The 15,002-nt window shown below is 44.2% G+C and overlaps 1 protein-coding gene across 2 annotated transcripts; it reads right to left on the reverse strand.

Annotated features, from left to right (window-relative positions):
* Nucleotides 1-1,424: 1,424 nt before the first annotated feature.
* On the reverse strand, nt 1,425-14,773 carry LOC117355907 (elongation factor 1-alpha-like). Of its 2 annotated transcripts, none has more exons than XM_033935019.1 (7): nt 14,629-14,773; nt 13,694-13,873; nt 12,317-12,613; nt 11,697-11,847; nt 8,544-8,800; nt 6,870-7,104; nt 1,425-1,667 (listed from the first exon to the last, which is right to left on the reverse strand). In XM_033935019.1, the coding sequence occupies exons 2-7, from the start codon at nt 13,871-13,873 to the stop codon at nt 1,552-1,554; spliced, it is 1,236 nt and encodes a 411-aa protein (XP_033790910.1). In that variant the 5' UTR covers nt 14,629-14,773; the 3' UTR covers nt 1,425-1,551. The 2 variants fall into 2 exon arrangements, with proteins under 2 accessions (XP_033790910.1, XP_033790909.1); XM_033935018.1 differs by lacking the exon at nt 14,629-14,773 and adding an exon at nt 14,348-14,579.
* Nucleotides 14,774-15,002: the final 229 nt, after the last annotated feature.

The raw sequence follows: 15,002 nt of genomic DNA on the forward strand, positions 1-15,002 counted from the left end.
AAAGGTAGTCTTTAAGTGTAGATGGGTGCAGACAAGTTTTTACACTATTTTCAGATCAGGTATTAGCGAGGCTGTTAAGCACAAAATAGGTACCTTCTTAGGCCTAGATTCACAAAGCAAATCGATTGTGTACCGATTGGTTTGCAGCCCCTTAGTGACTCCAGCCCGATTCACTTACCTCTCTGCTGACCATCCTCTGATCCTTGCATGCAAATGAGGGTGACTGCATGCATAGTAGGCAGGGATCCCCAATTCAAACCAAAACCCTTCAACACTGACTGGGCTGGCCGATCACTCCAAAGCGATTGCTGAGAACCAGTTGCTCAAGCCCTTTCCAGCTATCCTGCCTTCTGCCCTGTCAGCCCCGACTCTCCCGCTGCCCCGAACTCATCTGCCTGCCTGCCTCCACTCTCCCATGCTTCCTGGCAGTGCAAGCCCTTGGTTTTAACCTACAGGCTTGAAGTGGGTTAAAACCACAGGCTCCAATGCCTCTAAACTCCTGGTTTTGTTTATTTTCACAGTGTTTCAATAAGTTAACCTCACCAGCCCTTTGGGTTTTTTTTTCTCCCCTCTCTTGCAAGCAATTCCTCCTAGCTTGTTACCACCCACTGCAGGCTCTCTCTCCTATAGCTGATGTTTCTTTACAAACTTGCGTCCAGTTGTCATTAATTACATAATGCGTAATTGCATAAAAGTCAAAATTATGGGAACTCAAGAGATATTTTCTCTTGCTACTGAAAGATTTGGCAAAGAAGCCCTGCAACAAAGCACTGGTGTCCAGAAACTGTCAAGGAATGGAAGTAGTAAAAAAAAAAAAAAACTCTCTGCCAGGCCCAGAGGTCGAGCGCATGTTCAGACCATCTACAGATTGTCTGCGCATGGGCCAGGATAGGGCAGGGGTGTCCAATGTCGGTCCTTGAGGGCTGCAATCTAGTCTGGTTTTCAGGATTTCCCCAATGAATATGCATGAGATCTATTAGCATACAATGAAAGCAGTGCATGCAAATAGACCTCATGTATATTCACTGGGAAAATCCTGAAAACCCGACTGGACTGCGGCCCTCGAGGACCGACATTGGACACCCCTGCTATAGGGTGTTCCTCCAATCGCCCCCATCTGCACATTGGCTTTTTGAGAATTCAGACTTGCCGGGATCAGGCAGGTTCGTGAATCTAGCCCTTAGACCTGAAGCATCCTGTTAAACCTTAGAAACAAACTACTACTGCCACCTTCCAGTGACTGATAGTAATTTTAATCACAAGGATGAAGGTTAATTGAGTTAATATTTGGTAGAATGATTAAGCACCTCAAAAAGCAGCTATTCACTAGCTGCCTTCTTGTACTTCCTCTAACCAAAGAAAGAGTTTGTTTACCAGGAGGCAGTATGGTCTTAAGTAGTATTTTTGCATAAAGAAACAAAAAGTCAATTTTGAAACAAACTTTTATTTTCAAACAGAAGATTCAAGCTTCTTGCTTCAAACACTTAAACAGGAGGGGGAGGGGGGAAAAAAAGGTTTGGTATTTTTGCTCCGACATACTGAGAACTGAATTCATTTCACAAGGCCAGATTTCTGCATTTGTTTTCCAGAAACACTTCCAGTCTTTTCCACTGACTTGATGACACCAACAGCAACCGTCTGCTTTATATCCCGGGCTGCAAAACGACCTGCAATGAAGGAGGAGAAGTTGAATATACAAGTATATTTAATTTAATTGTAGCCGTGGCAGTACTTCAGAATAAAGACAGACCCATCAACCTCATCACAGCTAGGTCAGGAAATTATAATGGAACAGATGTAGAAAAGGGGATGCTATTATATGCCCTAGTTAGGAGGGGAACCTTATCACCTGCCTCCCTGTCTTCACATTACTGCTTATCAAGCATTGATATTGTGCAAACTCCAAGATTTGTAGATGTTAAGATTGGGGCATCTGATCAAACATTTGACAAAAAAAGTCATAGCTAGGAGCCTGCAAAAGACCTTAGTTTTAAAAAAATGGGTCTCAGGGCACACCCAGTCACTCAAAGTTTTCAGGATATCCACAATAAATATGTACAATAGAAATTTGCATACTGGTCTCCTTGGTATGCAAACCTCATGATCCACTTCAAAATCACTGAGCTCTGGAACAACCTTACCTCCCCTCTTCGGAACTTGAGCTCTCTCCAAGTTTTCCGCAAACATCTGAAAACCTGGCTTTTCTCAAAAAATGTAATTCTCCCTCCAACTTAGGAATCAAGGAAACTTATATCTTGGCATCCCAAGTCCTCTAAATTTTCTTCACACTTCTACCTCTAACCCTCTCTTGTAGTTCCTTCCTATTTCTCCTACTGTAAACCGCGTTGAGCTCTACGAACGTGGAGATGATGCGGTATACAAACCTAAGGATTAGATTAGATATATATTCATTATTCTGAAAGCCTGACTGGCGGGATTCTCAGAACTGGGTTGAGGTGCACTGCATTAAATTATGGTTTCATCTCAAGATAGAGCAAAACTAGAAAAGGTTCAAAGAGTGACCAAGATAAAGGGGATGCAACTCCTCTCATGAGGAAAGACTAAAGATTGGGGCTCTTCAGCTTGGAAGAGACGGCTGAGGAGAGATATGATTTAAGCATACAAAATCCTGAGTGGACTAGAACAGGTACAAATGGATCAATTTTTCACTCTGTAAAAAAATAATAATAATAATAATTACAAGGACTAGGAGACACTTGAAATTACAGGGAAATACTTTTAAAACCAATAGGAGGAAATTTTTTTCACTCAGAATTAAGCAAGCTCTGGAAAGCATTGCCAGATGTTGTGGTAAGAGCAGATAGCATAGCTGGTTTTAAGAAAGGTTTGGACAATTTCCTGGAGGAAAAATCCATAGTTTGTTAAGACATGGGGAAGCCACTGCTTGCCCTGAATCAGTAGCATGGAATGTAGCTACTCTGGATTTTGGCCAGGTACAAGTGGCCTGAATTGGCCATTGTGAGGACAGGCTACTGAGCTTGATAGACCATTGGGCTGACCCAGTAAGGCTATTCTTATGTTAGAGTCTGCTCAGCTATTTTCAGACTGCCAAAAAAAAAATAAAAAATAAAAAGACAAATCACCTGTGGTAATGTTATTGCTGTTTTAAGAATATTCTAGAAACCACCCTGGACAAGCTCCCCATGAACTACCATCTCTTAAACTGAAATGCTTTGAAGAACCGTCTAGATCAGGGGTGTCGAGTCCCTCCTTGAGGGCTGCAATCCAGTCGGGTTTTCAGGATTTCCCCAATGAATATGCATAAGATCTATCAGTACACAATGAAAGCAGTGCATGCAAATAGATCTCATGCATATTCATTGGGAAAATCCTGAAAACCGACTGGATTGCGGCCCTCGAGGAGGGACTTTGACACCCCTGGTCTAGATACTTATGTTCTGGTATTTCAAGCTAGTAGGCATTCTAGGTGCAGTAGCCTGGTACAGCCAATCTAAGGCTGCAGTATTTTGCACATCACCTCTCCCCATGAAGTAGTTTTAAGGGTAGTTGACGGAACCCCCACCTCCCAAACCCTTTCCTACTGTCCAAGACCTATCAGATTTTCCGACATCAGTTTTAATCTGCCCAATCTCATGCCTGGTAGAGATAGTCAAACTTCAAGATTTAAATTACCACATATTACTTCAATATTTGCGTGGCACATATGGCTTTAAAAGTTTTGAACAGTTTTATATAAACTTCAAGTGTGAGTTATGATTCATATCAATTTTTTTTTTTTTGTATCATAGGAACTATAAGCCCTGCATTAGTTTTCTAGATGAAATTGGCCACAAGTATACTCTACAGAACATAAGGCAATTATGACTCACTAAGAGGATAGTTTGAACGCATCTGTTCAGCTGGTTTGCTCTTTAGTCATTATGAACTTAAAAAGAAGGCTGCTACACTACTTTATTCATACAAGCAGAAAATTAGGGAATTAAAATGCCATGCAGTCAGAGTTAGTAGACTATACATTGAGTTAAGGTCATTGTGCAGTTTTCAAGACCCATACAAGTGTCAAACTGCAGTCCCTAGCTTTAATCTGTGTTCTATTATCTTATCTTCTATCTGTGTTCTATTATCTTATCTTATTATCTTCAAGTATCTTACGGGCCGCATCGAGGCAGAGGAAGATATCTTCTTTTTCAAGGGTCCCACGACAACAAGAGGGCATCCGTTGAAAATCAGGGGCGGGAAACTACGAGGTGACACCAGGAAATTCTTTTTCACTGAAAGAGTGGTTGATCGCTGGAATAGTCTTCCACTACAGGTGATTGAGGCCAGCAGCGTGCCTGATTTTAAGGCCAAATGGGATCGGCACATGGGATCTCTTCACAGGGCAAAGGTAGGGGAGGGACATTAAGGTGGGCAGACTAGATGGGCCATGGGCCCTTATCTGCCATCTATTTCTATGTTTCTATTAGAATGGGTATAGGAACAGTCAAAAGGTGTTAGCAGTCATTGGGGCAAAAGTTGCCATGTTGGAATAGGCCAACCAGCTGAAAACATGTTTTGCAGGTGAATGCCAACAGGGAAAGGTCAAAAAAATCCAGCATCTGATTGTACAACAATTTGCACTTTAATTTCTTTGACCCTCCCCTCCCCCCTCCCTACTTAAAGAGGAATTGACCCGCCAGCATGGCTCTAAGTCATCCACCTAGCTGTAATTCCCCTACTGGGTTATTTGCTAGATAATGTAAGAATTGCCGCTGCTGGGTCAGACCAGTGCTCCATCGTGCCCAGAAGTCCGCTCACGCGGCGGCCCCCAGGTCAAAGACCAGTGGCTGTAAATGAGTCCAGCCTCACCTGCGTACGTTCCAGTTTAGCAGGAACTTGTCCAACTTTGTCTTGAATCCCTGGAGGGATATTTTTGTAACAGCAGACCTAATACTGAAATGTTATTAGTGTGATAACACAACATTTAACAGGACAATTAGCCTGGAGTTGTTTTTGTGAATATCATGATCTGTGTGGTCTTCAAACTATACAGACACTGTTAAGACTCAGTACTACCCTGTACTATTTACAGTTCAAATTTCTTTCTATGTATTTTCTCTTTGTATGACATACAAATAAAAATTGTATTCTATACCAAGCATCTATTGCTTTGACTTCTACTTTAGTTTATATAATCAGTGTTAAGCCAGAATGTTCATGGTCCTTTCTTCTTATGGTGAATTGTCAAGTTTCTGCACCTGTTTTGGTTGGTTATTTGTTCCTGCATATAAATGACATTATGTTCAGAACTGCCATATCTAATATAATAAAACGCTAGGCGGCGCATGCGCAGTTCCTAAGTGCGCGCCGCTTTTCTGTGAGCTGTAGCGACAGGTAGGAGTGCGCATGCGCGGCTTAGGGTTCTGTTTTTCGCTCTGCCATGCTCTCTGCTGTTTTTGAGTCTGGCCTGCTCCCTGCCGTATTGTATTTTTTAGTTGAAAGACGCGGCGGTGACTCCTCTCACGGGATCATGAGAGGAGCCACCGCCGCGTCTTTCAACTAAAAAAAAAAATACTCGCTTTTAAAATCTTCAGGCGCGAGCGGCGGCTTGCCGCACGCGCCCCAACTTCCCAACGCCAAGCGCCCTTTTAAAATCTTCAGGCGCGAGCGGCGGCTTGCCGCACACGCCCTGACCTCCAACCCCCCCTGCCGGCATCTATTTTTCCTCCTCCTCCCTCTCGCATGCTCACAGCGTTTAAATGAAAAGTGCTGTGCTGTGCTGCCACTGGCCTCACCATCTCCTCTCCACTACGGACCGCCCTCTCACAACTTCCTGTTTCCGCTAGGGTTGGCCGCACTGTAGAGAAGACACCGAGGCCAGAAACAGCGTGGTGCAGCGCTTTTCTGTGAGGCAAGTAAATTTCTGCGGGGCATATGCACAGGGGCAGCAGAAAATGAATGCTGCTGGACGTGGGAGGGAAAAGGAAGGGAACAGGGGGAGCAGGCAATGGGTGGGTGCACAGGGAAGAGGGGGAATGCTGCTGCTGCACAGGGAAGGAGGGAATGCTGCTGCTGTACAGGGAAGTGTGGGTGAATGCTGCTGTACAGGGAAGGGGGGAATGCTGTTGCTGCTACACAGAAGGGGGAATGCTGCTGTTGCTGCACAGGGAAGTGGTGGAGGGGGAGAAAGGGAAAGGGGGCCAGGGAACAATCTTGGTTTGCTTTGGGGGGAGACAAAAGGGGGCCATGGAGCGAGACAGAAAGATAGGCAGGCAGCGCACGAGAATGAAAAACAGACACACAGAAAGACAGCAGGCAGGGAGAGAAACAGAAATAAAGAAACACAGACAGGAAAAGGGGGCCAGGAAGAGAAACAGACCGAAAGACAGACAGTGGGAGGGAGAGACACAGAAAGAAAGAAAGACAGATAGACATATTCTAGCACCCGTTAATGTAACGGGCTTAATGACTAGTATAGTATAATTAGTATCAAGCAAGAAAGCTAAAGGTTAAGCAATGTCAATCTGAATTATACACCAAGTGTCGTACTTACTAAAGTCTAGCACAGGCCTGCACAACTTCGGCCCTTGCTAGGCCAGGTTTTCAGGATTTCCCAAATGAATATGCATGAGATCAATATGCATACAATGGAAGCAGTGCAGGCAAATAGATCTCATGCGAATTCACTGGGGAAATCCCAAAAACACAACTGGATTCAGCTCTCGAAGACCGGAGTTAGAGAGGCCTGGTCTAGCACATGTTAAGGCCAGGCAGCCCATTATTCTTATGGGCCATCAACTAAGCTTTGTTGAACATGGCCTAAGTCAGTAGCCCTTCCCAAGCTTAAGAAAACCAGTAAAGCCTGCAACTGCAGTGTATTAGCTAAATTTTCTGGAAAAGTCACTAACCCAGTTGGGGGTAGTCAAAAAACCGTTCCACACAGAAAGGCTTAATAGGAATGAGTTTGATAGTTGCGCCATCTCCCGATTTCAGTCGAGTTGGATTATCCTCTAGTTTTTGACCCGATCGCCTGTCAACTTTTTCTTGAAGCTCAGCAAACTTGCAGGTGACGTGAGCAGTGTGGCAGTCTATCACTGGAGAGTAGCCGGCTTTTATAAAGCCTGGGTGATTCAAAATTATTACCTAGATGAAGGAAAAGTTGAGATGAGTTAAGTCATCTTTCAGTAGAAATAAGTTGTGTCTATAATGATCATCAATTTCTATTTCACATGTAACCTAGTACAGGGTTTCTCAACTTGGTCCTGGAGTACCCCCTTGCCAGTCAGGGTTTCAAAGTATCCATAATGAATACGCATGAAAGAAATCTGCATATAATGGAGGCAGTGTATGCAAATCAAGTTTACGCACATTCAATGTGGATATCCTGAAAACCTGACTGGCAATGGGGTACTTCAGGACCGAGTTGAGAAACACTGCTCTAAGGGTCTCAAAGTCCCTCCTTGAGGGCCGCAATCCAGGCGGTTTTCAGGATTTCCTCAATGAATATGCATTGAAAGCAGTGCATGCACATAGATCTCATGCATATTTATTGGGGAAATCCTGAAAACCGACGGGATTGCGGCCCTCAAGGAGGGACTTTGAGACCCCTGAAGTAGATTGTCTCAAATGGATGATCTAAAACAATGGTTCCCAACCCTGTCCTGGAGGACCACCAGGCCAGTCAGGTTTTTGGGATAGTCCTAATGAATATGCATGGCACAGATTTGCATACTTGTCACCTCTATTATATGCACATCTCTCTCATGCACATTCATTAGGGCTATCCCAAAAACCCGACTGGCCTGGTGGTCCTCCAGGACAGGGTTGGGAAATAGAGAATGACATGGTGACAAAATTCATCACCATTCCCATCCCCACGGATAACCGCGGGAAACCATCGTCATGTCATTCTTTAAGGAGAGAGGGAAGAATCAGAGTTTAATCCGGCACAACCACTGACCCGCAAGCTTTGCTTTGAAGAATGCTGGTGTAGAAGGACTGAGGTTGAAACAGACACTACAGAATGACAGTCTCTGGTATCCAGAGCAGATATTGTGATGTCATAATGCCTCATTCCACCAGTGCCTAAGAGCCAATCACATCAGTGATGTCACAATGGCTTCATTATCCTTGGCTCACATAAGAATCAGAGTATGAATGGCCACAACCACTGACCCGCAAGCTTTGCTTTGAAGAATGCTGGTGTAGAAGGACCGAGTTTGAAATACACTAGAAAATGACATGGGATTATTTCCCGCAGTTATCTGCAGGGACGGGGACGGTGATGAATTTTGTCACCGTGTCATTCTCTATTGGGAAACACTGATCTAAAACAAATGGTCCAGGGAAATTCTAAGTGCAAAGTATTCATTAACCATGCCTACGTTGCTCCACTTTATTCCCACCACAGCTTTGTAAATTCAACGTCTAAGCTCTGCAGAATTCAGATATTTTAAAACATCTGCCAGAAGCAGCTTTACTTCACTGCTTCAGCCTCAGGTCTGGACTGTCACAGTCCACTGCCTGTTATCAAAGAAGGAATGGACCCCTTGCTGGATTTGGAGTTTATAGTGCAGGCTTACCTGTGCAGTGAAGCTCGATACGCCTACTGGTGGGTCACTTTTAGAATTTCCAGCCACATTTCCTCTTCTTAGGCTCTTGACCGAAATATTCTTGACATTAAATCCAACATTATAGCCTGGAAAAGCAACCTGGACCGGTTCATGGTGCATTTCAATAGACTTGACTTCTGCTGTGTAGTTTACGGGTGCAAAGCAGATAGACATGCCTTGTCTAAGGATTCCAGTTTCAACTTTCCCCACAGGTACGGTGCCAATTCCTGAGAAGAGAATATTAACAGCTGAAACTCAGTCTAAAAGCAGCTCATCTGGTTCAACTTCATGCTGTGAAAGTCAGTCATTAATGGGTACTAAACCGTTCTGTTTAAGTGCCTTGAAAAGACTTAACTGTTCAAGTTTTATCAAGTTTATTAACACAATTTGATTGATCGCCTATTATAATCACTAAGCGATGTACATAACAAAAAAAATATATCAAGTGAAAAGGGGTAGACATTTTAACAAAAGAACATTTAACTTGAACAAACATACAGTGGGAAGGAAAAGATAAAAGTTACAATTTTTGTTTGGGGTAGAATAAGGAAATAACAATAGGTAAGGGGAGTAATAACCTCAGCAATATTAAATTTATTATACTTTAAACATTAAAAGCATCTCTGAATAAATAAGATTTTAAAAGTTTTTTAAATATTAAAATATCTTTTTCGTTACGAATGTATTGGGGAAGGGCGTTAAATCATCTTACATCCCGATCCAAATTTTGTGACTGGGTTACTTATAACCCCAGGCTTAATAGTTTTATCACATAATACTTCTGAAAAAAGTGTTCAAGAAACACCCTGAACAGCTTGTTTCCAGGTATAAATCCATAGGGGGATTCTGTACCAGAAGCGTTGCTCCATTTCTGAGGTGTTCAGAAGTAGGGAATTACACGGGGACAAATTTTTTCCCGTCCCTGCGGAAACTCATTTTCCCGTCCCATCCCCATCCGTGCAAGCCTCAAACACTTTAATTTATAACATTTTATTGAAGAAATCCAGCAAATATACAATATAATTCAATAAAATAGTGATTACATTTAAATGCATCAGATTAATTTCCATCAAATATATTTTGAAGAAATGAAAGACATTTCCAAATTACCCATTACGTCTCTCAATACCCTCCCCAAACGTTGTAAGTGTTGAGGCTTGTGCGGTTAAGATGGAGCCAGCGACCAACTCATGGGGGCGGGACAGGGACGTCGAGTTCCTGCGGGGACGGTGAAAAATTTGTCCCTGTTATCATTCTCTATTCAGAAGCTTGATTTCTTCAAGAATCTATTTCTCCCCCCCTCCCCCCTCAAAAAAAATAAAAAAAACAACCCACACAACAAATTCACAGGGAAGGATTATTTTTTTAGCTCGTTCTTTAGTTTGGAGGGGGGGGAGAAAAAGAGAGAAGCCATACTGGTCAGCAAGTCACTGCTCCATTCCCTCTTCTCAGGCCAGACATTGTGCAGCTTTTGCTCATATGTAGGTTCTGGACAACATCTTCTAAACTGGGGACTTTTGCAAAACCCGCCATGTGCAGAAGACAGAGATTGAAAAGAGTTCTTCCCATCTAGGAAGCTTGTTTTAATGCAGGTGTTGTCATCCAAGTACAGTGGTGCCTCGCATAAAGAACGCCTCGCACAGCGAACGCTGCACACAACGAACTTCATGGCATGATTCATACAACGAACTTCGTTTCACACAACGAAGTCGCCCGAGCTTCCACGATCGCTGCCGATGTATTGCATCCTTCCGCGCAGGCACTGCAGGCAGTCGTTAGTCACTGCGCTTAACTTAAGCACGTATCGCGGCAGTCGTTCTTCATTACGAATTAAATCACGCACGCACGTATCACGGCAGTCGTCCTTTTAAGATAAACTCAATATTTTTTATATATCATGGCTTCTAAAAAAAGCAGGAAGGTGATTTCTGTTGAAATGAAACGGGAAATAATTAGGAGTGAATGTGGGGTAAAACAGTGTGACCTCGTCAAAGAGTTTGGCCTCAGCAAGACCACCATTTTCACCATTTTGACAAATTTATCTTTTTTTATGTCATCTTAGCATATTTTATGCTGCAGAACGAATAATTTTTTTTAACTTGTATTGTTATGGGAAAACGCGTTTCACATAACGAACTTTTCGCATAACAAACTTGCTCCTGGAACGAATTAAGTTCGTTGTGTGAGGCACCACTGTACTTGGGACCCCCTCCCCGGGACCCCACCCCCCCAGTCAGGTTTTCAAGATATCCAGTGAATAGGTATGAAATAAGAACTTAAGAACTGCCGCTGTAGGGTCAGACCAGTGGTCCATCGTGCCCAGCAGCCCGCTCAAGCGGCGGCCCTCTGGTCAAAGACCGGCGCCCTAACTGAGACTAGCCCTACCTGTGTACGTTCTGGTTCAGCAGGAACTTGTCTAACTTTGTCTTGAACCCCTGGAGGGTGTTATATTCAGTAGAGATAGTACATGCAAAATGTCTCATGCAAATTTATTGAAGGTATCCTGAAACCCCAACTGCCGGGAAGGGGTAAACTGCGGACCTCATGGACCTCGACCCGCACGTCCTTAAAACTCTGAGGTCCGTGCCACTTGTAGTTAGTTTCTGCCTCTGACAGACCTCGGTGACAATTTAGCTCTGACGGATCCGTCTCAGCATAGGGAGGGAAAAGTTTTAGGATCCGTCAGAGCTAAATTGTCACCGAGGTCTGTCAGAGCCAGAAACTAACTACAAGTGGCACGGACCTCAGATTTTTAAGGACGTGCGGGTTTAGATCCATGAGGTCCATTAGGTCAGTGGTTTACCCCTTCCCCCAACTGCCTGCTAGGAGTTGCTAGGAAGGGACAAGTTATTAAACCAAGTTTTAGTGCTTAAGAGTTAAAAATCTCAAGTCCTCATTGCTAGCTTCTCTACCCCTCCCCCCTTTCATTGGAAGATATGTATTTTGCCAGGTGACTGTATTGACAGCATGTCTATTTTAAAAATGGCCTGAAAAAGAAGGAAAAAAAATCAGCTATCTGAGCCATCTGTGAACCACAAGTTTATAACTTCTCTAGTTTTAATTGAACAGTGACTTTAGGTCTAAAATGAACCGAGTAAAGTGGTTTAAGAATTCACTCCTCGCCTCCGATTTTGTAGACATCTTGCAGAGGCAAACGCAGGGGTTTGTTAGACGGGCGGACTGGAGGCAACAGGGAGTCCAAGACCTCCAGAAGTGCTTGCCCTTTAGCAAAGCCTTCCTTCCGTTTAGACTTCCATCCCTTGAACCACGGCATCTAGAGAAGGTACATCAGGTGAAGATTAATGCAATTATATCCCAGTATCAAAATTAAGTATAACCCCCCCCTCCCCCCCAAGAGCATGTCACGTTTGTATAGCACGGTATCTTTCCCCACGGTACCCAGATAGCCTTCCAGAAGTCCATGTCTGGGTATCTTAATTTATCCACTGTACCAAATTATATAATATATACCACTCTATATAGGAGGTGCATCAACAGTATTCTATATAGTGCCTGTTATATATTATATAATTTAGTACAATGTGTATTTGAGCCATGCAGGGTGATAATATTTTATGTTTTATCCTAATTTATCACCACAATTTCAAACCCCAGGGCAGAGCAATTATCTGCTGCTAAAGTAGTTTTGGGCTCCAAGTTATGCCTCTGGGTAGATCAAAAACTTTTTTTTACACTAGTTCGAGATTACATCCTCCCATAATCCCCCTGCAAAACCGTTTTACCTTCTGACTTGGGGCGGAAATGTTTTCTCCAGTCCAACCCGAGACGGGCACAAAAGGGATGGCGGCCGGATTGTAGCCAATCTTCCTAAGATACACGGTCACGCTTTTCACCACCTCTTCGTATCGCTTCTGGCTATAAGGGGGGTCAGTCATGTCCATCTTGTTCACGCAGACAACGAGCTGCTTCACCCCCAGGGTGAAGGCCAGCAGGGCGTGCTCTCTGGTCTGACCGTTCCTGGAGACCCCGGCCTCAAACTCGCCGAGAGCGGCCGAAACCATCAGCACCGCAGCATCTGCCTGCAAGAAATTCGGCGCAGTTAAGCGTTCTAGGCTTCGCACGCGCGTAGGAGAGCCGTAGACGAGCTTTGAGAATCAGCCGGAGCGCAAAAGCCAAATCAAGTTGCTAGTCAACACTTATTTATTTCACTTTTTTAAAAGAGAATCCCAGATCACCTACAGCAGGGGTGTCAAAGTCCCTCCTCGAGGGCCGGAATCCAGTCGGGTTTTCTGGATTTCCCCAATGAATATGCATTGAAAGCAGTGCATGCACATAGATCTCATGCATATTCATTGGGGGAAATCCTAAAAACCCGACTGGATTCCGGCCCTCGAGGACCGACTTCGACACCTGTGACCTACAGGTTCCCTCTTCACCCCACCCCCATATCATTATATAGGCTTAAAACTTATCTACAAAAGAGAAACTTTCACTGCCTTCTTCTCAACACTGTCAGTACCCAGATTTTCTACGATAGTACTAGAGCAGTGCTTCCCACCCCTGTCCTGGAGGACCACCAGGTTTTCAGGATAGCTCCAATGAATATGCATGACGCAGATTTGCATATGCAAATTTCACTCATGCATATTCGTTAGGGCTATTCTGAAAACCCGACTGGCTGGTGGTCCTCCAGGACAGGGGTGGGAAGGGAGCCACTGTTAAGAGTTGCAGGGATCTCAAAGTCCCTCCTTGAGGGCCGCAATCCAGTCAGGTTTTCAGGATTTCCCCAATGAATATGCATTGAAAGCAGTGCATGCACATAGATCTCATGCATATTCATTGGGGAAATCCTGAAAACCCGACTGGATTGCGGCCCTCCAGGAGGGACTTTGAGACCCCTGTGTCAAGACCTACAGGGCTCAGAAATAGAGCGTTTGACCCCCCACCCGCCACTGTGGTACGGGGGAACCCAGGGCAGCTCTACCCGGCTATCCATCCCTAGCGCCGGCCCTGCCAGGACTAAACACTGGCATACAGCAGCCCAGCCCTGGTCGGGATTTATCTGAAGCGCTCCCAGGTCTCAAATACAGTCCACAAAATGAAGTTCAAGCCAGCAAAGCCCTTTAAGCCCCCCCCCCCCCCTTGGATGCCACAACTACCTGCGAAGTGCCCGTCAGCATGTTTTTGATAAAGTCTCGGTGCCCCGGGGCATCGATTATGGTGATGGTAAACTTCTGAGTCTGGAACTTCCACAGCGAGATGTCGATGGTGATACCACGTTCCCTCTCCGCCTTCAGTTTGTCCAGGATCCAAGCAAATTTAAAGGAGCTCTTACCCATCTGGAGGAAAGAAAGATGTTAGTTTGAGAAATACAGTAAGTATTAAGGGGGGGGGGTTACCGGATGCCCCTCATTACAAGAACACCAGCTTTTTAAGCGCAGCGGTTAAAGCTGCAGGCCTCAGCACCCTGAGGTTGTGGGTTCAACTCCACGCTGTTCTCCGTGACCTTGGCTAAGTCACTTAATCTCTCCATTGAGTAAATTCATGTAAACCGTTCTGAGCTCATCTGCTAGAACGGTATAGAAAATTGAATTAAATTAAAATAATTATGATTCCTTAAAAAAAAAAAAAAGGAATTGACCACATAAGACAAACTACTTTATTTAAAAAAAAAAAAAAAGGAGGGGAAAAAAACATGGATTCCCACCTTGCTAGGCTATTAACCAAGCCAACACACTCGCCCTTTAGGCACCACCAGACTAAAATTATAATTTTTTTCCCAGTAGCCACTTAACTACCTTTCAAAGCCTAACCTGACTAGCCGCAGTCTCGAACTTCTCCAAGATCCTGGGATCAAGGCCCCCGGCTTTGTAAATAAGATGACCGGTGGTGGTGGACTTGCCCGAATCCACGTGCCCGATAACGACTAGATTGAGGGGGATTTTGGGAGCAGACATATCAGCATCGATCGTAAACTCCTGCTCTAGAAAAAGAGCTTGTCGCGACGGAGAAATGGCTTTTTTTTCCCCTAGGCACGAAAGCCACCCTTTGCCCGGGTTTTATAGCGAATGCGCTATTAACACGCGCTAATTACCTGCAGGTCCAGCACCCCTCCTCCCTAAATATTAATAAGGCAGAAGGGTGAGTTCAACATAGCAAGAAAACGTTATATACCGCAACTGGGCAATTCACATTTAGAACATAGACGGGTCCAAGTTACAATCTGAGGGAGAATAATTTGTCTTTCTTATTTCAATATTGCTCATTGCTTTAGGTCTCATAGTTAATGCCTTGTGGTTTGGGAAATCGAATGAAACGACCCTTAAATGTCTATTTTTTTTGGGGGGGTGGGGGGGTTGTACGAGAAGGTTATGGCATAGTTAGAAAGACTTATTTTCACGTTCCTTATTATTTAATGACTAGTTGGAAAAGTCAGTTGTGGTCAATAAGCCATAGCTAAAAGCCTAA

This window comes from Geotrypetes seraphini, chromosome 2 (assembly GCF_902459505.1).
Source record: "Geotrypetes seraphini chromosome 2, aGeoSer1.1, whole genome shotgun sequence".
Lineage (NCBI taxonomy): Eukaryota > Metazoa > Chordata > Amphibia > Gymnophiona > Dermophiidae > Geotrypetes > Geotrypetes seraphini.

Bases quoted from the DNA above. Each gene is read 5' to 3' on its own strand.
- LOC117355907 (XM_033935018.1), bottom strand. From the start codon at position 14,491: ATGTCTGCTCCCAAAATCCCCCTCAATCTAGTCGTTATCGGGCACGTG. The intron at 12,614-13,693 runs GTAGTTGTGGCA...AATTTCTTGCAG, and splicing joins TGCTGACGGGCACTTCGCAG to GCAGATGCTGCGGTGCTGAT. The intron at 8,801-11,696 runs GCGAGGAGTGAA...TTCTCTTCTCAG, and splicing joins AGATGTCTACAAAATCGGAG to GAATTGGCACCGTACCTGTG.